The sequence below is a fragment of the Syngnathus leptorhynchus genome, chromosome 2 (genome assembly GCF_054491065.1).
Source record: "Syngnathus leptorhynchus isolate UIUO chromosome 2, UIUO_Slep, whole genome shotgun sequence".
Classification (NCBI taxonomy): domain Eukaryota; kingdom Metazoa; phylum Chordata; class Actinopteri; order Syngnathiformes; family Syngnathidae; genus Syngnathus; species Syngnathus leptorhynchus.
Genome location: NC_141196.1, coordinates 15914095 through 15941652, shown reverse-complemented (window position 1 = coordinate 15941652; position 27558 = coordinate 15914095). Strand labels below are relative to the sequence as shown.

Below are 27558 nucleotides of genomic sequence, written 5' to 3'. Positions count from 1 at the left end.
TGTATTCAGTACACCCGAAATAAGAAGTTTAATTGACCATCAATGTAGGGAAATAAGAGTGTAAGCAAACAAACAAACAAACAAACAAACAAGTAAATAAATAAACAAACGAATAAATAAATAAATAAATAAATAAATAAATAAATAAATAAATTACACATTTAGCATTAATTAATTAATTAATTAATTAATTAATTCAACAGATGACAAACGCAATTGCCTTGAAATGGTGGAATGCATTTAAACAGCAGGTTGCAAATCGACTAATGAATGCAAGGAGACACTGCGAGTGGTTGCGACATACATGTTTTACTATATTATATATTTTATGACGTAACAGCAGCTGTGTACAGAACCGTGGAGCTGCCAATGTGGTGTAAATATTTTTGACAGGCAAACTCGTATTTGCAAATATGTTGAAAAATATTTGCAAGTATGCTCAAACAATGTAAAATGACAAAGGACCAGATTCATAAGCATCAATGGAACACGGGTGTGTGCATATGTGTGGGATGTGATGGAACAACGCTCTATTTTGAATACAGTTTATGTGAATTAAAGATTGGTTTGGGGATGAGTAAGCAGAAGGAGCAGCAAATGAAGATCAAGTGGAAGCCCTATGAACATCATTTGTTTAAAAAAATAATACTAGTGTTTATTTATTAAAGTAAAAAAAAAAAAAAAGCAGTTGACTAATTCAATAGTGTTTTACCTTTAACACTTGCATTTTTCTAGAAAACAGGGCAGTCTGGACGTGGGTTTCCATAACAAGGCTTGGGGCGTTTACTCATAAATCGATTCTTCATCCACCGCATGGGTCAAGGTGAGCATTGCCATGACACACTCCATCTGTTCCCAAGCAATTACATTTAGTAAATGAAAATTTCATGTCAAAAGGATGCTCACAATGGGGACGTCTCTTGGCTTTGGTGATTGGAGGATGCATAGTGTACATCTCACCATACAGACTTTAGCAAGTAGTTACCCAAGTAGGGATTGTGGAACAGCTTTGAAAGTGTCAATGTGAAATGACTTTATACAATATTCTTGGCCCCGGGGTAAAGGGAGCAGATTCCATGGAGGAGGAGGAAGTGTGTGAGTTCACCGTATGTGCATGTCATGTGGATGCAACGTGCATCTACACACTAGCCGCTCCTCCCATAATGATGCATTCTCTCACTCGCCTGCTTGTGTCAATGTGATTCACAGGCACACTGGCATTTGAACTGGTGTAAACACAGCATGTTCTTAAGATCTGTCTTGATTCTATTAATGTGTCACTGACTCTGTCTTTGGCTACATCTAACACGTGCAAAATCATCTCACAGCTGAAGACCTTCTGCAGTATGTGGTCAGTGTGTGCACTTCTGCCCACAGTGTATATCAGGCCAGTGAGGAGACAAACCAACAGAAGTTGTTGCACTTGACTTTTCTTTGGAAACTTGAAAGGACCGCTCTTGTGTATGGGACTTGTTTTTGTTTTTTTATAAACAATGTCGTCTTGAGTTAGAAAATTTTAGCAGCAGAGTGAAGTCGTGCAGAAATACATAAAACTGATCAAATATGGGTTTGGTTGCAAACTCCATCCAGACTTTGAAATGTTGAGTCATTGCTTGCGTCATACTTCAAATGACAAAGTGGAGGAATGCGAAAGCTTTCAAATATGGAATTCGCCGTGGTGAACCACACGAATGAAAGGTTTATTTATTTATTTATTTATTTATTTATTTATTTATTTAAGTGAGGGTTAAATATATATATATTTTGAAAAGTAACCAGATCCTTTGTTACTTTTTTACTATAACTTTACATTTGACACATGTCAATTTGTTGTGGTTGTACCATTGCACTTCCGCCTGGCAGAATATTTTTGAATGTCATACTTGGTATCACCATTTTAAGAACGACCATCTCACGTGTGGTATGGACCTGCCAACATGTTGAGTGTTCCATTCATATTTGTAGGTTTGTGTTTCTAGCAGCAACCATATGGTGATAGGGTGTCATTTCTATTCTCATTTCCGCCTACCTTTGTTTCTATTTCTGTCATCTATGTTGTGCAAGTTTCCATCTGTAATCGGCTACTCCGGGAGATGTGCACACATTTACAGTCCAAGTGACGGAATGGACATGTTGCACAGCGGGGGCACAGTGAGAGACTTGGTAAGTGGAGTTGTCTGTGTTGTTTCTGGAAGCAGACACAATTTAGTACCCTCTCAGTGATGCTGTGAAAGTGAGTGCGAAGGGTTGCCTAGCTGTCTCAATGTGTGCAACGCAATAACAAGCTCAGGGTGCAGCAAGCAACGCTGAACTGTAGAGGCGATGTTGAAAATGGTTGGATCTATAAATGGGTCTCTCTCTCTCTCTTTTTTTTTTTTTTTGCAAATGAGGTTTGAAGCGATGGAATTAGAAGTGTCAGTGCAAGAGAGCAAGCCACAAAATCTGAGAACTTTATTTTTTGGTGAATTAAAGGGAAACCACACAAATGCTACGCTGGACAGTAGTGGGTGCCACAGTGCACTCTAAAGTAGAGTAGAATAGAGATATATATATATTTTTTTGTAAAGGAAAGGCTAAATATTCGTTTTAATAATCATCTAAAAGCAAGATCTGGGAAAAAAAAAAGGATCTTATTTGTAACATGTTTCAATGAAGCTCCAAATTGAATTAATCTTCAGTTTTGGGTCCATATTTTGATATCTGGGACTCCACAGGAGTTTTGCCTCACTAGTTATGAACTTCATTCACCACGTCACCCTGATGTTCATCCCTCATCGTGTCAAAGGTCTTGAAGTAGATAAAACTCCATAGGCTGTCATTTCTTTGTCTACCATGAGGTCTGTAGACTTGATAGACTACCGTGAGCAGTAGGGGGCAGAGCTGAGTCATAAATGGCTCTGTTGAGCGCGACTGGGCTTATGCTTAAAAATTGGAGTTCACATTTTTGGCAGCTCCATAAAATGTCAAGAATTCGGTGGAAGCCTTCTATATTTCTTTCAGTTACAGTGTCTGGACATATAAGGTGAGACGACATTGCCAGTATGTGATATACGTATGTATTCATCTTTTCTTTTTTATGTAATATATGCATTTATAAAAAAATAAAAAAAAAAGGTTAGTACACACAGCAACTATGGTGCTTCTGACAGCACACAAAACATTCATCCAAAACACAATTATAACCATGTGAATCATTTCAAAATCAAATGAGCACCAACAGTACAGTATTGATGTTGCAGTCACAGAGTCAGAGAAGTTGACTCGAACTTGTAAGCTGCTTATCGGCTCGCTGTGATGCAAGACTTCGACAGTGCAAAAAGACAAACAGAGGGTGGACGAAGGCCAGCAGTATAATCAGCGTCAGAGCGATGTTTACCTGCAGACGCACGGAAATGAAAGTGTCGGAAGGAATTGGCACTTTTATTGAAGATTTGGCATTTTCAACTGATTCTATACTCACATATAAAGGATCTCCGTGCAGAACCGACTTCACCAGAGCAAAGCAAGCATACTGCAGTAAAGAGAAGATGGCCGAAATAGCCATGATGAGGCCATACAGCTTCCCAAAGTGGCATGATGGGAAACTGAACGCACCAAAAACAAAAAATCACAACACAAAACAAAAGTTATCATTTCAATGAGTAATGGAAAAACTACTAGGGAGGGACATTTACAATGAATACAGAAGAAAATATACTAGAAGTGCAAGTGTGAAAAGCCGTATTTTTCTATGCTTTTGAAATAGATCACATTGTGCCAAGCGGTGGATAATGTTATCAATGGCCTCGGCCAGAAGCGTAGAGATGAAGCAGCTCAGCGAGGTAGGAGCGTTAATAGAGTGCATTTTTGCTTTTGTGAACGCGCTCATTCTGGGGCCAATGAACGGTGTTAAAGGACAGTTTATTTTCGGCAGGTTTTCTCATCTTAGACTACAAAATAAAACCCTGCTAAACACAACGTAAACAAGGCGGGGGGAAAACTGATTTATTTTTGATGAGACTGGCCAAAAACAGTCGTATGGTGTATGTCATCAAAATGGGAGGTGAGCTTGGATGAGCAAAGAAAGTGCCATGACGCTTCAGTCTACCTAAATTCCTACGTTATGCGACGAACAACCTCACTCGCCCCGTCCGGTCAAACAGCAGCGATAAGTTATCAGAATTTTTGATTGGGGGAAGAAAAGAACTATCAACTTTTCATTTTTGGAACCATAAACTTTGTTTGAACTAGTTTGTGTAGAAAAGGAACTTTTGCAACACTGGGAATGAGTAAGATCGAGCCTGCATTGGGGAAGTATAGCCTATGAAAAAAAAAAAAAAGAGAAACAGATCATTTAATGTCTGCTCAAGTCTGCTCAACATATAAACAGCGATGAAAACAATATGTACGATTCTCTTGCTTAGTGCAAGTATTAAGGGAGAGTGAAAAAATCTTTGTGTGCAGTTTTACTCACGCCACACTGAGGAACGCTGCGTTGCCACCATATAGGAAGGAGCGATTGAGCACTTGGATGATGAAGGTAAAGTACTGAAGTGATAGGACTGGTGTGGCAGCACAAATTGAGAACACCAACGCCATCAATGATGTCAGAAAGAGAGATAGAACTGAGGAATTCAGGTCTGCCTCTTGTTCACTCATACCTACACACACACACACACGCACGCACACAAAATAAGAATTAGCGTTTTGAGTACAATTTGACGTTTATCACATCAGCAGCTCCTTCAATGTCAGGTTTTTACAAGTACGTAATTTCTGCCCACGCCAAACCACCTGATTCCTTGAACCTCCGATTTATAGATGATTTTCGGAAAGGGAATTTTGTTGTCAGGAATGGATATCTTAATTTGAAAAGTCCACCTAAACGTTGTATGTTTGCTTCTTTCATTTGGTAGACAAAAAGCCCATGGAGGAATATGTGCATTAAACTTTGTGGTTGCATTTTGACAAACCACTAGGGAAGATGCTATATAAATATTTTTAAAATAATAATCACGCTAATTTGCCCAATAAATTGATGAATTCTATAATGATTGAGAGCGATTGTCCCAAATCGATTTAAAGAACTGCGGCGCAATTTAGACCTACTTTTAGATGGTCTAAATTCTTATCTACTTTCTGTCACAAAATTGTCAGGGGCGTCAGTGGTGTGTCATTGACCAAAAAAAAAAAATCCGTTCAATATCTAGAGATGCGCAAATAGTTTTAGCTTTTTCTGAACAGTTTGTATGTGAAGTGCATTTGGACTGATGGTCAGTATCATCCTAAAAATACAATTATTTCAATACAGGCTGGGTTTTTGCTTTAAGTTAAATAGGACTGACCCCTGTCAAATATGACCAACCTTTTTACTTTGTCGCTACTAATATGTCACTGAGTAAGAAGGAAAAACAAAACAAACGCTAAACCTTCTGTGGTGTATCTGTCAGCGTGACCCCAAACAAAGCAAGGTTTTACCATCTTTTCAATCTGCTGTCATCAATTTCTGTCATGACATGACAACATTGCCATTCGCACCTGATATAATGGTGGATGGACAATTGCTTTGAACAGAATAGAGTAGATGAAATTATTGTCAGGGGTCCCTTATTGTTTTTCTCCTTTAATGCAGGTCAACACTTTTAAACACCTTGGATGATATCTCCTAGAATAGTTCATCCAGTTGGTCTCAAATCAATGAATGAATCACTGCATTACTAATATTCAATCCCAAGTTCAACCCATGTCACTTCTTTTTTGGCCTAACAGTTTGTTTGTTCACTGGGTTCTACTTTGTACCCACAATGAATTTGTCACTGTGTCTGGTGTTTACTGATGCTTCCATCTGTTAATTTTTTTCCTGTTCTTGATAAAGTCAACTGTGGCTGTGGTTCATTACCTTCCGCCCGGGGTTTGTGTTTGTTTCTGTCCATGATGAGGCCGTTCCAGGGTGCACACAGGACTCCACACAGTTGGGTGAAGGCAAATGCGTTAATATACTGGCTGACTACCAACACAAAGAAGAAAGTTGCTAAATTAGGATGGTGATTATCGCCACCTTCACAGTACCTGTTTGTCATAGGCTATGTGTCTTTCTGGGATAATGAACTAAAAAATGTATAAATTGGTATGGTGCGGCATGTTTGAATTGCATTTCACTGCAGTGTTTGCAAGCGACACAATGAAGAAGGTGAGTGTGATCTTACCAAGTGAAGGCTCTCCATCAGTTAGAGTCTGCAATGTTGGGTTAAGGGTGCCAATGAACAGATAATGTCTCAATTGGATCACAGACAACCAGATTACATGCCATATGAATAATCTGGACAGAACACATTCACGTAAAGTTTTCTCTGGGAGAGACAAGAAATTGGAGAGATTTGAAAATCATTAGTTCACCACCAGACTTAAACTGGACAATTATTCAAAGCTGTAACACAAATGTCATTCAGATCGGGTCGTTCACTTGGTAGTATTTCATAATTCATTGGTGAAACATTCCTCCGATTTCAGTGGAACAAGTTACAACATGATCTTGATCACCAAATATGTCGGCTGGATTTACATACTAATTATTAAAAATCATTTGTATGGATAAACCATAAAACCCAATACCCTAAGCAGCACCATTCACAAATATTAGTTATCACTAAGAAATTTGCCTGGAGCTTGATTCCTGGAATGATGCTATTTTTTTCTGCTCGTTAAAGTCATTGTGGTTAAAATTGTCAATTGTAAAATTGTCAGCTAATGGCTACAACAAGCGCACTGGGTAACAAGCAACTTGACATACCTTCATATTTTACATGCTTCACAAATAGTATGTAGTTACCGACATATCATAGGATTTACTTCAGTGGTATAATTCCCTCATGAGCCAAATGAAATAAGATTTCTACAATATCTTAGATATAGATGTTTTGAAAATGACAACAATTTCTGGCAAAAATAATGCAATCATTTTAAATGGCAACTTTCTGGATGTAAGAAAACACGAAAGAAGCACAAAAATAAATGAAGGAAAAAATATAGTAGCAACAGTCCCATTTTTAGACCAATCAGAAAGAAAAAAAAAAGTAAAATCCCTCACTCCTAACAAACTAATGACGTAATCATCCGGTATATTTTCCATCTTAAAGAAAGTAAATCATCTACATAAGATGTTGGTTGTTCACAGTCAGATGCGTCAACATATCTGGACCGAGTACAAAACAACATGAGTAGGTTGTGAAAGACGAGCATCATTCAGACAAAAAACCTAAATCAATGTTTTGAAAAAGAGGAAATCCACAGCAAAACCAATGAGGAACAAATAGGAGGAAACCGGAGTCAACGTCTGTAACCAAAGTCTTTCAAAAAAAAAAAAAAAACGCCTTAAGGGAATGGGATTTACATTAAGCAAACAAAAGACATCATTAAACTATAAACACAAAAAACAAGGCCACAATGGACTAAAGAAAACCAATCGTGAACTGTGGGTGACTGGATGAAAGTCATATTGCTTGAACAATAACTGCATTGTGCAAGATGATAATGTTCAAACTTTTTTTTGGCTAAAGTTAAATTTGCATTCTGCACATGCATGTCACTGTGTTACCTAAGTGTAAACCTGCAGTTGCACTCTGACCTGGTTTTGCTGCTGCCTTGCCAGAAAACTCCTCTGACTCTGTGGTCTGCCTTGAGCTCACATTTATAGAACGCTTGGCAATATTTAGGTTGCTGCAGGATAGCCTGAGATCACAAAACAACGTGAGATAGAATTTTTTTTTTTTGGATGACTTATTCATAGTATGAATATTCTGTATTTACACTTGTAAGAATAAATAAGCATACACTTATGCATACACAGACAAGTCATTCCTGTTCATACCCATATGTGTAGTTATCAGGTAGTGGATATGGAATGAATGTTCTGGGAAACAGGAAGAAAGTTCTGAGCACGTGAAGGACGCTGCAGATGGACAGGAACAGGAAACAGGCACGGAGAGAGATACCAGACTCGTATACCAACTGTACCGGAAAAAGACAACCTTAATGGAACTCTATTGAAGAAATTGACAATAAAGCAGACTTTGACTTTGTAGGTGACAGCGGTCTTGTTTTGCATTCGAAAATTAATTTTCCAAAGGGGCCACATGAGAAACTGGAACACTTGCCTGCCGAAGATCAAGCCAACAGGTCATAACCTCATCTTTGTTTCATATTAGTTTTACGGTACACGAGAAAAATAAATAAAAATAATAAATCAATAAAATTGGATAAAATGGTCCTAATCAAGAAACACACTTTCTAACCAAAACTATAAATGGTTGTCAAAATTATATTTTCAAACTTTCAAACCTCGAACAATTTTTTATACCAATGGCCAACTCATTAGCTGTCTCTGGTCAGGACTTGCTAAATCATGCGAGATACCATAAGTGGGAAGTAATATTATTGACAGTGTGATGGCGATATCGTACACCCAATAAATAGAGGTTATGAAATGTTGCTCAACTTAGGACCACTTTTGTCATTTGCCAGTCTCTTGTTATAAAAAAAATAGATTCTGGGATCAGAAAAACGTCACATCTTTTAAAATAAGTCTGGCACGTTTTACATTGCCTCCATGGAGGTTGTGATGGACAATGGATCCATATTTTTGCCCAGGTCTGCTTAGATAAATAACATAGCTTGAAGTCCCCACTGAGACTTACCTTGATAAGTAAGAAGAGTGCTGAGGAAGAGTCAAAGGCCCCGTTGTAGAGCGTGATGATGGTTGAACGACGGGTGCCAAAAAGATTTCCCACCTTGGGAATTTGAAATATATGTTGATCACCATGAAATTACAGATTAACAATTTATTATCTTCATTTTTGAACATATACATGGGTATAATGTAAGCAGACATAAATGGTATCAACATGCTACATTTACATACGTTTTTTTTTGTTTCATAGGCCCCAATTCTCCTTCATATGTATGTGAGGGTATCTTAGAAATGTTATTTTTTTAGATTTTTCAATCATAAAGTCAACAGTAGGAGTATATTATGTGATTATGTGGACCTCCATGAGCTCATAAGCTCCAGGGAGAAATTAATTATAGTTTGCTGTGGGAAAATGTGATGTGGGAGCAAATTTTGTTGAAAAACACAACAGGAAAGACAGGTTTGTGAAGTTAAACCGGAAACAAAACGAGTCGCTTCATTCGGAAGCAATTTGAGTTGTATGAATGTGAACAAATTTATGCATACACTAGCACGTGTGCACGTGAATGTTCTGACTCCGCTCCTGCCAATGACAATGTTTTTGCTGTCCTTAACTAATACTGTGATGGGACGAATGTGGGGTCAAATGAAGAGGTCACATTTTGTTCACGTGTGATGATTCTCCACCCAGGGTAAAATGAAAATCATTTATCATTATTTCAGGTGGGATTTATGTGGCATTTTTTCTAATGTCAGATATTTGCCTGTCGCCTTAATCAAACCCTCTAGGTTAATACTTGGTTGCCGAAAATACTTACTACCTACCTGCATGTTAGTCATGAGCAACATGATGCCACCAACAGCTATGAAGGAGAGGGCTGGGAAAAGCAGGACAGAAAGAGCTGATGGGGATGAAAAAAAAAAGACAAATAAACCGGAATCCTCACTTTCATGCTTCCAGGATTCAAAGTAAAGACACAAAAGTGTTTCATTTTACCAGAATTTGAGAAGGCCACCATCAAGGTACCGATAGTGTGAAAAGCTCTGGAAAAAGAACAATACATTCATTTTTTTTGCAATCCAACACCATAATCAAGACTTTGGATAAGTATCACCAAAATACATAAAAGAAATAATACACTGTAGATTGGCAGACAATGAGAAAATAATTTGCACATTCCGTTTCTGCAGAAGTATTTGAAGAATGACTATTTCAAGATTTGGCCTTTATACACCACAACAGATTGAAAATAAACACATGCATAAATCATGTAAGTAAGTGTACCTTCACTTTTGATAAAAGAGGTCACCCCGCCCAAAAAAGATGTTGTTGTCTAGACACTTGGACTTGGATTTAATTACCTGCCTCATGACCTGGGGCTTTTGTTTTTCTTTAATTTCTTGTAGCACCCCAAAAACAGTAGCACTGGAAGAAGCTATTTGCATTCCTAGACCCCGTGTATTTTTTTCCGCCCTGTTTCAGTGGAACCACATGGACGTTCCGTGTGCCAGTATATTTTGGTTGTTGGAGTCATACTGGAGCCACAGCTCTGTGTTTGCGCAAGTCAAGTCAAGTCAAGTTTATTTGTATAGCCCTAAATCACAAGCAGTCTCAAAGGGCTTCACATAGCAACAAAATAGTTCCCACTCACTATCAGCCAAAAACTTTTTTCTCCTATTTTTCATTCTTAGGTCAGGTATTTTCTTTTACTGCTTTGATTTCTTGATAACCAAAACAACAAGAAAGAAAAATTCCTTTTCAGTGCTCCTTGGATTCTCTGTTCGGTGTGTGAACACATTAGCATTCCTTATTAAAGCTCCTCTGACATCCTTCCTCCATCCTTTGTCTTGATAAAATGAATATACAAAGTGAACACGCAAAAAAACAAAAACACACACTAGGTCTTCGAACTCCAACAGCATCGCCAGATGAACGTCATGTGTTTTTTGGCAGCATGACACTTCCAAGTTTATGGAAGGGCTTCATTTCAAGCCCTAACCTCAATGCATCTGCTTGAGAGCTGAGCTAAAATCCAACTGTATGCAACAATGATAGCTCCGCCCCCCCCAAACACCCAATGTTTCTTTTAACATCTGCATAACATCCTGTTCTTTCGCGTTATGATCTGGCTGTCTGCTATTGGCACGCTTGCTCCATTTTGCTGCTCTTATTTGTCTATTTATTTCTTTATTGTTTATTTATTTGGGTTATTTGCTTATTACTTATTCGTTGCTCTTGTCTGTTCGTTTTTACTCTTTGTGCTATTTGATCGTAAGTGTTGTGTACTGTGTCTAGTCACCGTGGGACGGTGGGAAACGTAATTTCGATCTCTTTGTGTGTCTTAACGTGAAGAAATTGACAATAAAGCGGACTTTGACTTTGACTTATATTAAAAGGTGCTTCAACCAAGTGTTAGTTTTAGCCTGTGCTCATTCGTGCTCCTAGTTTACTGTGCAACTAAATTGTCCATGATATGGAACTTTTTGTTTGAAGTTTCAAAATCATATTTATTTTCTATTAAAGTCCCTGTCAAGTGAAAATAAATGTTTTATAAATTAGACACACCTTTTGTTTGAAGTTTCGAAATCATATATATATATATTTTCTATTAAAGTCCCTGTCAAGTGAAAATAAATGTTTTATAAATTAGACACACTTTTTTTTATTTTGCCAATTGGTTGCAAAACTCTGGATCCAGATATATTTTAAAATTTTGTAAGCTCAACACATTTTTTCAGTGCACCCCAAATAGTATTGTAAACAATCTTTGAAAACTTGAACGACAAAAAAAAAAGAGCCTTGAAAATTGCAAAAAAAATGAAGCTGTAATCTCAAAAGCTGTGGGCGTGTCCACTGAGCTCAGCCAAAATATGGATGTTACTTTGTCAAGACGCTTACAAAAGTGTCTTTGTTTGAGCTGTAAACATTTATCCCAAAAGATAACCCAAATCTTTGTTCTGCAGGTGAGGCTTTTCAGTCAATTCAACTGTTCCCTACCATATTGAACGGCATATTAGATGTTGCATTTATTGACACTCAAACTGACTGAACTCCATCATATCAAGATGCACTCACATTCCCAAGAGCCGAGCCACCGTCGTGCCAAAGTGGTCGAAAATGAAACCACTTGCAACGGTGACAAGATTATTCATGAAGGATGCAATGGTGAAGACCAGGGATAACTGCTCGTCCTGTCCACTGCAATCTGAAAAAGTCCAAGTAAAACAAAATGTTGATGTTGCACATTTTTTTTCTGCCCCAGATCAAATGAAGCGTAAACTGACCTAAGGCCTGCGAGCCATTGATCCCTGTGCTGTTAACGCACAGATAGTCGAAGTAACCATCCTTCTTGAGGACGAAAACAAGCGAGGCCCACCCAAATATGATGCCGGCAAAACAAAGACACTCCACCAGGCCCGTGATGAAGGTGAGACCTCGTCGCACCTTCGAGCGATTCCAACAGTCCGGCATGGTCCCAGCTTCTGCCACTCGCACATACGCTTTTGTTCACACCTGCCCAAAATAACAAAATATCAGTGGTGGCAATTAAGTGATGAAGGACAAATTTGCTTATGCGCCCATGTCGATTTTTCAGTTATCTGCACTTCATTGACCTCGTCATCTTTTTTCACCCACTACATTGAGGTGTTAGGGTTAGGGTTAGGGTTAGGGTTAGGGTTAGGGTTGGTGCGGAGCATCATGGGCTCCCCCTCCCCTACTTGAAGGATATCAAAATGTGAGAACTGACTGGCAGTCACATTAACAAGCACCCACTCAGTTCAACACCACTTTGACCCGTTGCCCTCTGGCAGGAGCTCTCAGTCCATTAGAACCAGATGGAACTGATTTTTCCTCCATCACTGCTCTGACCTCACAATAAACAGCAACAATCATTGCACATTGCTGCTTCTCTGAACATCTCTGCTGCAGACCATATTTCACAAGACATTTGGCACTCTACAGAGTAGAGCCTTGTATTTTATGACTGCTCGTGGGAGTAAATTCAATTCAAAGTGCTGAAGAAGACACCATAGCCAAACACACATGAGAAAGTTTTCTATATAACATCAAGAGTCTTCTACAAAAGGTTCATTTATCCACTTGACTTTTCAAGTCATTGTATTGATAAAAATACATGGAAAACATAAGAAATACTGACCTGTAATGCTCTCTCTTGTGCCTCGATAGATCTCACAACACATCTCTGACTCATTCTCTCTGTTTTAAATAGGCCAGCTCCTCCTTCCTCTTGCCTTCAGGTTTCCTCATTCCTCCTTTCTCAAACCCTCCTTTTGGTGCCATAAAAGACCCTCGCCACCTTGGTCGTTGTAAAAAAAGAAACAACAGAAAAGTGTCCACAGTCCTCCTACAGCGATGATGAAAGTGCTGCAATTGACACGTGTTGCGACAGTCTAAAGGTCATGTGAGCGCAACGACTGAAAACAAAAGTTGAAGGCTGATTGGAAACAGACACAAAGGCATTCTTCTGAGCATTCAACACTGCTGCAGTTCACACCAGAAAAAAATGGTTAGCACGTCCGCCTCACAGTTAGGAGTGTACGGGTTCGATTCCACCTCCCTGTGTGGAGTTTGCATTTTCTCCCCGTGCCTGCGTGGGCTTTCTCAGAGTCCTCCGGTTTCCCCCCAAATCCCCAAAACATGCCAGGTAGGCCGATTGAGCACTCCAAATTGCCCCTAGGTGTGAGTGTGGATGTGTGCCGTGCGATTTGCTGGCAACCAGTTCAGGATGTCCCCCGCCTACTGGCCGATGACTGCTGCGATTAGGATCCAGCACGCCCATGACCTCCGTCGGGACAAGCGGTACAGATAATGGATGGGAGGGACTTCCCAGTTTTATTATTTTTTTAAACTTCGATTACTGTGTTGCTTGATTCTCTGGTTAAAGAATTAGCTAGCCATAACATCTACATTAACACTCTTGACACAAGTTCAACATCAAGCAGAGGTCTGACTGCCAACAATAACAACAGATTAGTAACAATAAAAAGTTTGGTCGCTACTATTATTAAAAAAAACAAAAGACTAAAAATGATGCAGTAATTGTGGCGGTATATCAAAGTGTTTTTCACAATTGCGATTTTCCTGACTTTTAGGGGAGGCACGGCTAAACAAGGGCATGAGCATCTTTGTTTGCATGACCAGTTATTTGGCCCAAAATGTGTGAAAGATTGATTTTTTTTCCAGGTGGAAGAAGTGGAATTTGATTGACAGTTGATAAGTAGGTGAAGCGTGATTTGAGCACATTCAGAAGGCACGCCAACATTCTGCATGGTTTGATTTTGTTCATGATTTTAAATGCCTCTTCTTAAATTTGTGCATTTTTTACATCATGAAATTTGCCATTGTTTATGAATCAAATTTGGCAGTGCCCATTTCTTAGGAAGACAGGTTCAGTCTTTCTCCATAGGAACAAATTATGCAGGCCTAGGAATTTGTCCCACACTAGTTTGTTTCTCTGCAGGCATCTGCTCAAACATGTTTTATCAAATGATCACAGTTCAACCACCTATCACAACACATCAAATGCAATTTAGTACGGGTTGGCACGCACAAATCTGAAATTGAGGAACCTCAAACATGAACAATGCCGACATCAGCAAACGGTTGCAGCAACTTATGATCTAATTTTATTGAACTTAAGATACGATGGAAAAAAGAGCCAAAATAGAGACGAACACGAGGTTCTCTTTCACAATCATTACTTCCTTTTTCATAGAATGTTGTATAGAAAATGATGACAGTGGATAAAAAATATTGTAATTTTGTTGCTTAAGACTATCTATCTATCTATCTATCTATCTATCTATCTATCTATCTATCTATCTATCTATCTATCTATCTATCTATCTATCTATCTATCTATCTATCTATCTATCTATCTGATAGTTAAAAAAATGTAAATACCACTTTAGGCAAAAACAAGAAGAAATAAATATTCCTGCATTAAAATTGTTCTTACTGCTTGCTTACTGTGTTTACCTCTGTTGGTTTGGCTCATTTCTTGAAACGAAAATTAAGACCAGCAAGATCTGTCTCTTTGGAAAATATGCTAAATCTGGGCTCATTGTACTAACTGTAGCTTTTTGTTCATAACCATAATCAAAGATGCACTGAGACACTTGGCGTGGTAAGACATATTTGCAAGTTGATGAAATCAATGAAATATGCCATTCTGTGGTGAACAATTGCGAGATGGTTTGAGGATTTGTCCATGTAATTTTGAGAGTGTCATTTTTGTTTCAAGAAATGAGTCAAACCAATGAAGGAAAAACTCGAATTGAATAGACACAAGACAATCTAGCTGGAAACTGAACATTTAAAAGTTTGCGTGAGCACTGATTAGTAAATCAAAAAAATATAAAAATAAATGTGATTGTGTGGACATGTTCCACAAGTACAAGACATGTTTTACAAAAGATCAAATGACCTTCCATGGGTTTCATTCATTCGTCAAGCATCGGAGGATGAAGCTGGAGCGCAATCGTTTGCACCGTGTGATAGCCCCCTCGTGTGGTCATTCTTGGCCATTACCTTTAATCCCTGGAGCCATTGCAGTAAAGCGGGTAGTTTCGAAACACTAGTCAATCCCTTACCTCTACGATAATGCCGCTGTAAACTCATAATTTCAACAAAAGCAGAAATGTGTTCGAAAAGCTATTCATAAATGTATTAAAGTACAAGATATTCAAGTTATTATGATCTAGAATAGATTTTTAACGTGTTTTTCACATTTGCAAGAATGTTTGCAGATACCAATATTTGTTTGCATCACTCTTATAATAAATACTGTAATATGCTGCAGAAATGAGTAATAATCAGAATTTAAAACTACATATCGTGTTCAGTGATCTGTTTCCCAAATATATGTGTATTTGTAGCCTGTTTGGGAGAATGAGAGTTGTTCCTTTTCTTTTTCTTTTGTTTGTGGGCGGACTTGCTACATCAGTTATGGTGGACGCTATCACAGTGAGAAAAGCAATTAAAAAGTGCATCGTTGATGTTCCATTATATTCTGTTCCCGACTGTACATCATAGAAGATTAAAACAGTTGTTCTTGCTTACCTGAACATCTTTATTTATTCCTCTCTCACCATGTTACAGGTTACAGCCCGGTGACCTTTTTCTAACAGACTACGTCACACTCAAACGTGATTCCCTTTTAACACAATGCTCATTAAAAAAACAAAACGGTCCTATCGTTACAGTTGAGACATTGTTTATCCTGTTCTCCTTCCTCTACCCCTTGTCTGTCTTTTTGCAGTGCTGAAGAATTGCATCTCAACACAATTCCACTGCAAATTGATCAGTGAAGCAATTTTGTCCTTGTGATTAGACTTTTTTATTTTTATTTTTTTTATTTTAGTACTTAACATTTGAAAACTTGTGTAGTTAGGTTTACTAGAGTATATTTCAAATAATCTTAATCTCAATTATGATCAGGTTTACATGAATCATGGATTGTTGTATTCCTTAAAATTGGATCTTTTCCCACGTACCAACAACTCAATTTTCATCTTTGGAGACAAGGCTGTCAAAACACATCACACATATTTCAGGTTGAATATCTATTTTCAGCCACCAAATTCACACTTCCTCACCCTACAGTTAAAAGGGATGTGTGTGTGTGTGTGTGTTTACACACGCACAGGTGCATGCGTGTATTGCCGCAGTTTCCACAGCAGATGCAGCTGTCGGGCTACGTTGGACCTCGCCTATGTCACTAAGATGCTATTTTTGGGACATGTGTTGTTCAAAAGGTCAGATAAAGAAGCAAAGGCATCCTTGCAAAGTGGAGGGAGAGGGTGTCGGGTGAATGGAGCTCACAGACAACAGTGGGCAAGAGTGGGAGAGCCAGCGCTGAAGTGGACTGAACAACCTTGTCAGGAAACCCCATTGAACTTCTCTTGTAATGGATGGAGACGCAGTCGACAAGGAGACGCCCGAGATTTTGGAGGGGACTAGTCCGGCTGACTCAAGTGACAACAAGCAGGTATGGGTGATTCTGGACTATCGGACATTTGAAAAGCCTTGTTGTCTTCATCCTTGCTGACAAGACTGCATGAAAAGAACTTTGGCATTTGCCACTGGATAAAATATGTCAATCACTTTTTGCTATGTGCTCAAACTGCATGAAAATTCATCATGTACCAAGAAACAAAGATGCTACTTTTCATTTCAATTATCCAGCCCTAGTATGAATTACCAATAAGCTCCCGATTTGTTAGCGTGGTACGCCCTCTAGTGGTGCATGAAAGAACCACACAACACAAATTCAGTTGTATTTACCTTGCAAGTTAAATGAATGTGGGAAATGTTGCAAGAAATTTTGTTTTGGGAATGAATGGTGAATACTGCGCCTATTGTATTTGTGTGTTTTGTGCGTTTGTTTGTTTTTTCATTTTATTTTTTTATTTTGATCATGATAGTGGGACTCGGACAGCTAGATATTTATTAGGTGGCCCTTAATGTAAACATTTGGGAACCTTTGCTCAATATTATAAAGTACAACAGCTGTAGTTGTATGGCAAAGTGTCAATGCTCAATTTTAGATTTTTTGTAATTTATGATTTACCACTCCTACTGTGACATTAAGTTTGATCAAGTCATATCAGTGTTGTTTGAAAGATTACAAAGAAGAAGAACAGGTGAGCTCCAAAAAAAGAAGCTAAATTAGATGTATATATTTAATCTACAATTTTAGAGCTCATTCCTGTGTGCTTATTTGAATTTCGGAATGTTCCAGAGGCAACACCCCCTTCAGAAGAAGCGCTGACTGTCTTGATGCATGTAAACTATCTAAATCGAGATGCTCCACAAATCCCAGAGTGGTCTTTCCTATCTCACGTTGCACGACTGTTTGCTGAGGGTTGCCATATCTCCCGAGGAGAGTCCTGACTAATATTAGCTGCACTTACGACAAACTTGAGTCTCAAATGCCAACATAACTATCTCAATTCATCTTCCTTACATTATCTAGGCATCAAATGAAGATTTGTTTCTTTACTTATGAATGTTTTTTTGTGTGAGCCAAGTGACTTTAGCCTTTGATTTACGAGCAGAGATTTGTGAAATGAGTACTAGATGGCAGCGGCAAAGCTCAGAGCAGCAGCAGTTTGGCAGATAGGGAACTATTATTCAAAAAAAAAAAAAAGGTCGTGCTTGCTTCACGTTGATTATTGCCACTTTCTGATGAGGTTTACTGTGAAACTAAATAGAAAACATTGAGAATCAGACTTTGTGTATACAACCAAACCACATAACTTTGCTTTGCCTCATGAAAGTCTGCTAGCTCAATTTTAGCGCACAAAAAACTGTAGACCTGCCAAGGAAACTAGAATCAACAGTGCTATACTTAATGATTTCTAAACAACCTAATCTTTGGAAATAAACACAAGAAACACATGTAGACAGCAAAAACAAAAACAGGGCCCTGACCACTCTCAACCTCTGTGCCGTTTGCCCTGCAGACAGATGAACCAGAGCCAAACAACGACCCAGGAGGCGGCTCTCCGGAGCGGGGCGCTGTGGAAGGTCAAGGGTTAATGGCAGCGGCGAGGGAGGATTCCACACAAGTGGCTGAGGAGGCTGCGGACAAACACTCACTGCAGACAACTGCTTCAGAATCGGTTGAAGGTGACACTGAGGACATCGGACAAGAAGATCAGAAAGACCCTGAAGAGAAAAAGGAGAGCAAAGATAGAGAGGAGGTCAAAAATAGAGATGCAGCCGAAGAGAAGGTCGAGAGCAAAGACAAAGTTGAAGAAAATATAAGTAAAGACAAAAGCGTTGCTAAAAAAACAGTAAAGGCTGATGAGAAGAAAAAACATGTCAAGGAAGATCAAGCAAAAGCCAAAGAAGGGCTAAAAGATTCAGAAAAACAAGCAAAGGCCAAAAGAAACCAAAAAGAAACACCTCATGCTCTGTCCCGCCCGAGAGCCACGGCTCGCTCTGGTCGAGCTTCCAAAAAGAATGACATCATCGCTAAGTTCCAACAGGGCGCACCTGAGTGAGTCATTAAAGATCTGTCAGTCTGTCTGTCTGTCTGTCTGTCCGTCCGTCCACTAGTGATGCACTTTGCTACGTTTGATATACTTCAGCGCGTATCTGTTTATGGATTGTCTAGGACGCCGATACCACCCAACTTCAAAATTCAGAAGTCATCCACAGCTTCGGCCACGGGGAGTTCCATCAAACAGAGAATGTTGCAGTGGTGCCGCAGCAAAACGCAACACTATCAGGTACTATCGGGTCAAATGACAGCTATGCAATATTTATTATTCACACAAGGCTTGTGTCCGTGTTTCAGGGTGTCAACATAGAAAACTTCTCCTCGTCTTGGTGTGACGGGATGGCTTTCTGTGCGTTGATCCATCGCTACTTTCCCGACGCGTTCGACTACAATGCCTTGAAACCCACCGAAAGAGAAAAGAATTTCACTCTGGCGTTCAAGACTGCAGAGTATGCATCTGCAAAAATTCAGTCTAGTTTTCGGTCACTCTGTCTGTCCGTCAATCCATCATGCATCTATCCATCCATCTGTCTGTCTGTGTCTATCTGTCCACCCAACCATCCATGACTGATTTCTCTCACGCCTTCTCTCTTCATGTGACCCACAGGTCACTGGCAGACTGCTGGCCACTGCTGGAAGTGTCTGATATGCTCATGATGGGCAACCACCCGGACCCGATGTGTGTGTTCACTTATGTCCAGGCCCTGTGTCAAAGCCTCTCCAAAATAGAGAAAGAGAAGAAAGAGAAAGAGGAGAAAGAGAAAGAGGAGAAAGAGGAGAAAGAGAAAGAGAAAGAGGAGAAAGTCAACGCAGATGAAGGAAAGGATGAGAAGGGAGAGGATGACGCTAAAAAGCATGCTGAGAACGGGACACTGAGGAGTGGCCAGGAGACAAGTAGAAATAGTTCAGAAACAACTGGAGATGAAGAAGAGGCACCAAAAAGCTGTGAGACAAAGGGAGATGGAGCGGTGTTTTTGGAGGCAGAGTCCTAGAAAAGAAATAACACCAAAAATATTTCTCTTCAAGGAAATTGTCAGTCTTAGATTGTTGTTGGTTTGACACTTATACAAGCTATCTTGTGTGTATTTTTGTATGAGTTGATGCTTTATTCCTGTGCACATGAAGTAGCCGCCTTTAAATTATAATCATTGTGTATTCTAAGAAATTAAATCCAAAAATCAATCTTTTTAAATGCTAATGATGCAAAGAGTTGGAGCTTGAAGGAATGGATGAACAACACTGTGATGGGCAAGGAAGAATGAATATAATCACAGTTGTGTGAATGAAGTATTGAAGATATTTTAGAGTAATATTTGATTCTTAGGTTTTTTCTGAAAAATATGTTATGTCATCACATCACAGAGGCGTAAAATATATATTTGCATTTTTAAAATCTAGAAATTGAAATAATAGAATTTAGAGGTCAAAGAATTTGTACATTATGCGTATTTATTTATTTGTTTTGTATTAAGATTTCACTTATGAATTATGTCCATAACGGCCCCTGATATGTAGAGATCATTGGCATCCAAAGGATGGCGGTAATGCACTATAGTCCGCGTCCGCCGTTAAATGACAAAGAAAAAGAAAAAGTGGCGGCTGGATCCAAAGCATTACGGTAAAGAGCGTCACATACCGGAAGCGCTATTGTTTTTAGCACGGCTAATCTAACTAACAGCCGTAGCGTTACGTTTTCCCCCCTCGGACTGTTTTTCTACTGGCAGCGACCTGACTCATGTCAACAAACATGCCGACGGAGAATTTGAATCTCGAGTCGCAGCTTTTATCCATCATGGACGTGCTGGTGAAAGCGGCTGTGCTGGAAATAAGCCAGCTATTCTCGGAGAGCTCAGCGTCACTGCGGCTCCATCTCAACCAGAGCTTGAGGGACAATGAGAGCCTGAGGATGAGGATGAAGGCGATGAGGAGCGAGATCTTCTCCCTCCGCTTGCAGACCAGGAACAATCGGCCGTCCAGCCGCTTCTCAACTTTCAGAGCAAATCTGACCAAAGCCCGATGCAAAACACCAGGTAAGCAAGCCACAAAAAGTTTCACTCTCATAATGTAGGTGTGTTAAATTTAATATAATATTGTAAAATTAATGTGCGGTAACATGAAACCAACATTATTAGACAGATCTTTTAACAACGCTTTTCTGTGACAGAGTTTACAAAGGTTATGGAAACATAAATATCAGTGTAGTTTATTTCTATAAATCTTAGCAAACGTTTTCATTTTCAAATGATCACTTGTACACCCTTCCTAGGAAATGCCAATGTTGTTTGGAGTAAGTTGAACTGAGTTCTCTGCCACTGTACATCGCTCATAAAAGAAATACAATTTTCTGTAAAATAATTTATTGCATGTACAGTGGGACAAAAAAAAAGTATTTAATCAGCCACCAATTGTGCAAGTTCTCCCATTTACAAGATGAGAGATGACTGTAATTTTCATCAACTCTGAGAGACAAAATAAAATCCAGAAAATCACATTGCCTGATTTTTAAAGAATTTATTTGCAAATTACAATGGAAAATAAGTATTTGGTCAATCATGGCCTCGATCTGGGGCTCCACGCAAGATCTTACCCCGTGGGGTCGAAATGATCACAAGAACGGTGAACAAAAATTCCAAACCACACGGGGCTACCTAGTGAATGACCTGCAGAGAGCTGAGACCAAAGTAACAAAGACTACCATCAGTAACACACTACATTGCCAGAGACTCAAATCCTGGAGTGCCAGATGTGTCCCCCTGCTTAAGCCAGTACATGTCCAGGCCCATCTGAAGTTTGCGAGAGAGCATTTGGGTGATCCAAAGAGGATTGGGAGAATATCATATGGAATGTCCAACTTCAGACGGGCCTGGACATGTACTGGCTTAAGCAGCGGGACAGTCTGTCCTTCTGTCTCTCTGTCCGTCCTTATGGATTGCGTGCTATTTCAGCTCAATGTTCTGAACTCTTGTTTTGGGTTGGTTCATGCTGCCTAAAGGTGTTTGGCTGTAACTTTTAGGTGCCTGAGTCAGCCAGGTTAATGATTTCCCCGACCCTGTGAGTCCTCTGGCTAACTAACAATGCACAAGGCGAGTTAGCAGACTCAGATGTTGTGCTTCACGGTCTCAAGTTAGCGGACTCATCGAAAACACCGTGGACTCGTGATTTGGTTCACTGACTTAAATTGGCTTACTCGGATGATTTGGTTCACTGACTCGAGTAAGTGCAATCACTGGAAACATAGCAGACATGATTTGCTTCACTGATCTCTCAAGTAACACATTTAATATTGGAGTAAATGTGTTTTATATATAGTTTATATGCCGTGATAATGACATGACTCAATTATTCCATCCGATTACTCGAATAATGGAATGGAATAAACGATAAGCTAATGGTTTCTGACAAGATTTGTTTGTGATATCCCTAATCCATTTATTGTAACAGAGATATATCTTCTTAGTCTATATTTCCATAGTTTAATTTCATCACGTTGATCATACTGTTACATTTCACACACAGTTTTGCATTGCATTTGTAGTTGTCCTAAAGCCTCCAGCAAGCCAACAAACGTCTTCCATCTCTGTGCCCCTGGCGACTGAAACGTCCCCTCCTGATGCAAAAGAGGTATATTTTCTTTCTAGCAACAAATGCAATGTTTTGTTTTCAACATGCATTTGCTTTATTGCTAGCATGCAGTTCAAGAGATCCCAGATGTCATCCTGATTAAAGATGAAGAGGAGGCTGGAGGATGCGAGTCAAGTGAAAGTAAGTCGGATGTCCGTGGAAGCATACGTTGCTCAAAGCCATATTTATTACGATATGTATTGGGACACGGCACTTAATAAACAAAATACTTGGCAATGATTGGCTAGACCATGAATCTAGGCTTTCAACGTTTTTACAATTACAGTACCAGTTTTCACTCTCAACTCTGTTTAATTTTCACTCCCTGTAGGTATAATAGACAGGAGACGTGCAGGTGTCCTTACGGGTTTCTTACCATTAATACTGAATACATTTGTGTTTTATTTGTTCACAAATATGTTGAAGTGTTTTAAAGGACCTGTTGTCTATTTTTCTCTAACAAACTCACAATATGTACTGTGCAACACACATCATGAGCGATACAACACCCAACAAATGAGCTTACTACACCTGTTTATATAGGCAAAAATGAATCTGCACACAGTTTTAGTCGACAGACAGACACGCCAGCAATACCTATGCCACTAGGTGACAGTATCGCTCTGCAAGCTCTGTTAAAACAGAGTGGAATGCTAGTAAATCATATAATATAGGGCAATTTAGAGGCAACCAGCAGCATCATAGAACTGACTTTTTTTTGTAGTTCAATTTTATATAATGTATGCAGATTAAAAAAAAACACATTCTAAGATATATGTTGCAAGATTTGAATAAATAGTTACAAAATTGCATGCTGATAATCCTCAAGAGTTCTTCTTGTGTTAGAGGTCCCATACCGAGGACATACTGCCAAGCTGTACTGCATTTTAAATCGGGCAAAAAAAAAAAGATGCTCATCAGTGGGTAAATGCAGTTTCAGCCACTATTCAATTGCAGAGTGCAAACAAACTTAGTCTGCTTGGCAAGTGAGCAAGTAATGCATTGGAGCTTAATGGAACGGTTGACTCTCGTATGCAAGATGGGCTGGCGCCGTGCATTAGTAGCAGAACATAAGACTAATACATTACGGTTAGAGGAGAAAACATTTGCAGTTTGTTGTCTCGTCAGTCAAAATTTAGCCTGCATCTGCTGCAAAGAACGGAAAATCTAAGTGACCCCCCCCTCCCCTCCAGTGGTTAATGGTTTCTTGTAGCTGCCACAAGATAGCAGTAAGGCATCGTTTGGGGGCTCTAATGAATCCTCACACCCTGAATTCATCGCTTATTTGGTGTCAAGTTGACACTTAAGTGAAACTTAAGGAAAATCCTCGTGTCTGTCCATCTCTCTGATATTTTATTGTCACTTCACTGGATGACAAAGCAAGATTTTGTGGTGGTGGTGAGTCACATCATAACCGCCTGTTCATGTAGGTAACAACTCAGACACTTCTTGGTAGCCATTGTGGTTGTGTTTTGTATTGTCGATTTACATGCCATATTTTAGTCGCATTTTCATTATTGTCAAAGCGCTTCTCCTCTCCCACGTCTGTTTATGGGTTAGCATTTTTTCCACAATATTAGTGAATTCCTATATTTTGTTTGTCTACGATGGATGGCTGTGCTTGTTTCGTGACGTATTTTGCATTTTCAGGTCAGGACGTCTTCTTAAATCCCTCTGCACAGAATGAGGTTGCCACCGGTGCACAAAACACAGAGCCCTCGGGATCTTCCCTGACAGGCAGCAACAAGGAGCTGAGAATCCTTAGCGTTCACGGACGAGGAGAAGGGCCTCTCCAGGATGAGATTGAAAGCCTCTTTGCTGCCACTGATCAGCAAGCTTTTCATTCTCAGGACCTTACAGTCGGCCATGATGGTTTCCGGAATGTGGTCCCAAGTGCCAGTGACAACAGAGCCCCTTTGAGAAATAGCCAGGTGGACAGAATCCTCTCCTCTCAGATGACCATATTAAGAACAGCAGACAGTGACGGAGGACATCCCAGTTACATGGACCAGTTCCCCCAGCAGATGAATCCCGTATTCCCATCTCACACAGTCGGCAAATCTTTTGATTGCAACTTGTGTGGCATGTCCTTCCCCGCTCGCAAAGACCTGATGGCGCACCGGGCCACTCACATTTCCTGCATCACGTGCGGCAAGTCCTTCGCCAACAAGACCACGCTGACCATCCACATGCGGATACACACCGGAGAGAAGCCGTACGCCTGCACGCTTTGCGGGAAGCGCTTCACCCAGAACGGCAGCTTGAAGATCCACTTGAGGACACACTCCGGGGAGAAGCCGTACACCTGCTCGCATTGCACGGCCAGCTTCAACAATCCCAGCAACCTCCGGAGGCACATGACGACACACAACGCGAACGGACTGCCCTGACCTTGATTTGTGGAAAATGATTATTTAGAGCGCAGTGAAAAAGGATTTGATTCCTTCCTAATTTCCACAAAGATAACCCACTGAAATTAAAATTTGATTCGAAATAGTGATTGTTAATTATGATGGAAGAAAAAAAATACAAAACTTCTAGTCTGGACTTTGATTAGGCCTTTTTTGTCTAAAAGCTATTCAAAAATTGACGTTTTTGTACGATGGCTGGTGTTTTTTTTGCACCATCTTTTCGTTATTGTTGAGTCATGGACTCTTTTGTTAACTGAGGCAAAGCAAAGCAGTACAGCAATTCCTTCGACATTGTCTTGGGTAACTTTGTGACCCCCTAGATGAGTCATCATTGTGCTCTACAGGTACTTTCAGTTAGCCGGCCACTCCTGCAAAGTGCATTTAAAAGGTTATCTTTGTCCGATCTATACATTTGTTTAATGAGGTTAAACATCAAAATGGAGAATCTATGCAAAAAATAAAAAATAATTAGCAGGCGCTAATGCTTTTTTATGGCACTGTACTTTAATACGGCACTGTGTTCCACTTCGTGTTTTGTAAAAGTAACTTTTGTTTGAAATGTGGATTAGAACTGAGACCAAATATGACATGATAACACCAGTATTACCAAATAAACCACAAACCTGATGTACGACAGAGGAACAGGTTTTTATGCTGGATAATTACCCCAAAAAACAGCCAATAATATTATGATTAATTTATAACCAATAACTTATGATTGCATCAACCTTTTGATGCTACTGTACTTACCTTACCATGATTGAATCTTGTATTGCTACAATATTGTGCACAAGTGAAAACGTGTAAATACACAGTAACAGTTTATTATTAAATTGCTCAATTGTCCAATTCAGAAACACTCCAACGTCATTGTTACCTCTGCACTTTGTTTAGATTGTCCATTACTTTGTAATTTGTTTTCATTTGCATGGCATTTTAATACATTTTGTTACACTCAATTAAGATTTGAATGAAACATTTGCTTTCTGTTCAGTCTGGTTTTGCAGTTTTAAAATGTATCAATGCTATCAACTTTAATTTTAAGCAAGAAAGTTCAATTGTTTGACCAGTTTGTGGCACAGGTGACAAAGAGCATTGGGGGTTTGTTTCATGGAGTTATTTATGTGTTTTAACTACCTCCGCTGTTGTTGAACTTTTTGTACTTTTGTACTGTTTTTTTTCTGTAGTCATATTGTAGCTCTTCTGGTTTAACATAAATAAACACTTTTCAGCCTTATCTAGAATATTGTGGTTGAAACTCCATGATGGGCAAAGACTTGGCCCATCTGCCCTTTTTTTTTTTTTTTTTTTTTTTTATTGAAACGTGGTCATTCATCCAAACGTTTGCCCACACTGATGCAATGTACAGTACTTCCTGAAACAGGGAAATTCCTTGCATGGTGTTCCTCTTTCCAACCTGTGAATTTTTTTCTTTCTAGTAGTGGGGGCGTTATCTTTGAAGAAAAAAAAAACCAACTTAAATCCTGAAAAATCCAAACACAAACCATTAACTCTAATTAAATTTCATTGTAATGATCACACTGGTTTGTGATGAGCAGCAGATTATTTCTCTTGATTGTACCACAGCAGATGGCTCTTGTATTGTTGAAGTTTGTGGCACTTTTTTTCTGTTTTCGTGGCTGTGGAATGTCATGCGTGTATTTCCACAAGCGTCGTGCTTCCTCCCAGGCTATTGTTCTTGGGCAATCACTGAAATGACATCAGTATGAGTTCATGTGGACGAGAAGTGGGAGGAGAGAAGGGAGGCGGCCCTCTTTTCTTTTTTCCTGCTGAGACAGCCTTTAAATCCCAAATTACTCATTCAAAATCCGAGGAATAACAAGATGCTGTTCATGGCTACTACGGAAAGCCGCTTGAGTAGATTTTCCATGGCCTTACTTTAGGTTCACAATTTGGTACGCTCTTTCTCCGTGTCCTCACTAGCATGCACATAGGCAGCACGGTTGCAGACTGTTATGCACGTCCGCCTCACAGTTCGGAGGTTGTGAGTTTGATTCTGAGTTTGATCCCTTCCTCTGTGAAGTTTGCATGTTCTCCCCATGCCAGCCTGGGTTTCCTTTCGGGTGCTTCGGTTTCCTCCCACATTCCAAAACATGCATGATAGGCCAATTGACCACTCCAAATTTTTCTGGATGTGATTGTAAGTGTGAAGTGTTGTTCATCCGTGTGTGCTCTGCGATTGGCTGACGACCAATTCAGGGTGTAGCCCGCCTGCTGTCCGTAAACTGCTGGGAAAGAAGAAAGAGGTTCGGGAGATGAAAGAATGAATAAATGTATGCACACATTTGCCAAGTGCACAGTTGTGTTACAAGCAACATGTAGCTGTGGTTCTGGAGGGCCACTATCCTGCATGGTTTGGATGTTTCACCCCTTCTAACAAATGAGCAGCTCATCTGTAAATTCTGAAAGAGCCTGATAATGAACCTAATTATTTGCATTCTGTATTGAAGCAGGGAAATATCGGAATCATAAAGGACAATAGCCCTCGAGGAGTAGGTATAGACAACTCTGTACTAGGAAGATCAAAAAAGTATTTGGAGCATTTGTTGGAGCATTTATTTCCAAGGGCCATGTACAACAAGAATACACAGACCTTTATGTGGATATTGTTGATATTGAAAACATAAAAGAGCTTTATGGCTAGCTGTTGGAGCATTTATTCGAAAGGGCCTTTTACAACGAAAACTAGCAAATTTTCTTTCTTTGTACAGTGCACTACTTGTATGATACAGTGAATGCTTAAAACAACTTGCCGTTATTAGCAAACAGCGCGCAATTACAAATTTTACATGCGCAGTGTTTTCTACAG

The 27558-nt window shown here is 39.5% G+C and overlaps 3 protein-coding genes across 4 annotated transcripts; 2 read left to right on the top strand and 1 right to left on the bottom strand.

Annotated features, from left to right (window-relative positions):
* Positions 1-3040: 3040 nt before the first annotated feature.
* Positions 3041-13409, bottom strand: slc43a3b (solute carrier family 43 member 3b). The gene is made up of 13 exons (XM_085905786.1): positions 12826-13409; positions 11951-12179; positions 11742-11871; positions 9663-9709; positions 9491-9567; positions 8673-8765; positions 7847-7986; positions 7604-7707; positions 6186-6329; positions 5879-5986; positions 4454-4640; positions 3461-3584; positions 3041-3376 (listed from the first exon to the last, which is right to left on the bottom strand). Exons 2-13 carry the CDS (start codon positions 12135-12137, stop codon positions 3248-3250), a joined length of 1470 nt encoding a protein of 489 aa, XP_085761912.1. The 5' UTR covers positions 12138-12179; positions 12826-13409; the 3' UTR covers positions 3041-3247.
* A 3092-nt stretch (positions 13410-16501) lies between these two features.
* On the top strand, positions 16502-20193 carry smtnl1 (smoothelin-like 1). Of its 2 annotated transcripts, XM_085906196.1 has the most exons (6): positions 16502-16677; positions 17421-17474; positions 18155-18693; positions 18811-18925; positions 18994-19145; positions 19304-20193. In XM_085906196.1, exons 1-6 carry the CDS (start codon positions 16597-16599, stop codon positions 19686-19688), a joined length of 1326 nt encoding a protein of 441 aa, XP_085762322.1. In that variant the 5' UTR covers positions 16502-16596; the 3' UTR covers positions 19689-20193. The 2 variants fall into 2 exon arrangements, with proteins under 2 accessions (XP_085762322.1, XP_085762323.1); XM_085906197.1 differs by lacking the exon at positions 17421-17474.
* A 96-nt stretch (positions 20194-20289) lies between these two features.
* Positions 20290-25965, top strand: LOC147061032 (uncharacterized). The gene is made up of 4 exons (XM_085906198.1): positions 20290-20726; positions 22232-22317; positions 22383-22458; positions 23968-25965. Exons 1-4 carry the CDS (start codon positions 20432-20434, stop codon positions 24705-24707), a joined length of 1197 nt encoding a protein of 398 aa, XP_085762324.1. The 5' UTR covers positions 20290-20431; the 3' UTR covers positions 24708-25965.
* The last annotated feature ends 1593 nt before the right edge of the window (positions 25966-27558 follow it).

Bases quoted from the DNA above. Each gene is read 5' to 3' on its own strand.
- slc43a3b (XM_085905786.1), bottom strand. From the start codon at position 12,137: ATGCCGGACTGTTGGAATCGCTCGAAGGTGCGACGAGGTCTCACCTTC. The intron at 8,766-9,490 runs GTAGGTAGTAAG...CAAATTCCCAAG, and splicing joins TGCTCATGACTAACATGCAG to GTGGGAAATCTTTTTGGCAC. The intron at 3,377-3,460 runs GTGAGTATAGAA...GTGCGTCTGCAG, and splicing joins TGCACGGAGATCCTTTATAT to GTAAACATCGCTCTGACGCT.
- smtnl1 (XM_085906196.1), top strand. From the start codon at position 16,597: ATGGATGGAGACGCAGTCGACAAGGAGACGCCCGAGATTTTGGAGGGG. The intron at 18,694-18,810 runs GTGAGTCATTAA...TGGATTGTCTAG, and splicing joins TTCCAACAGGGCGCACCTGA to GACGCCGATACCACCCAACT. The intron at 19,146-19,303 runs GTATGCATCTGC...TGTGACCCACAG, and splicing joins CTGGCGTTCAAGACTGCAGA to GTCACTGGCAGACTGCTGGC.
- LOC147061032 (XM_085906198.1), top strand. From the start codon at position 20,432: ATGTCAACAAACATGCCGACGGAGAATTTGAATCTCGAGTCGCAGCTT. The intron at 20,727-22,231 runs GTAAGCAAGCCA...TTGCATTTGTAG, and splicing joins AGCCCGATGCAAAACACCAG to TTGTCCTAAAGCCTCCAGCA. The intron at 22,459-23,967 runs GTAAGTCGGATG...TTGCATTTTCAG, and splicing joins AGGATGCGAGTCAAGTGAAA to GTCAGGACGTCTTCTTAAAT.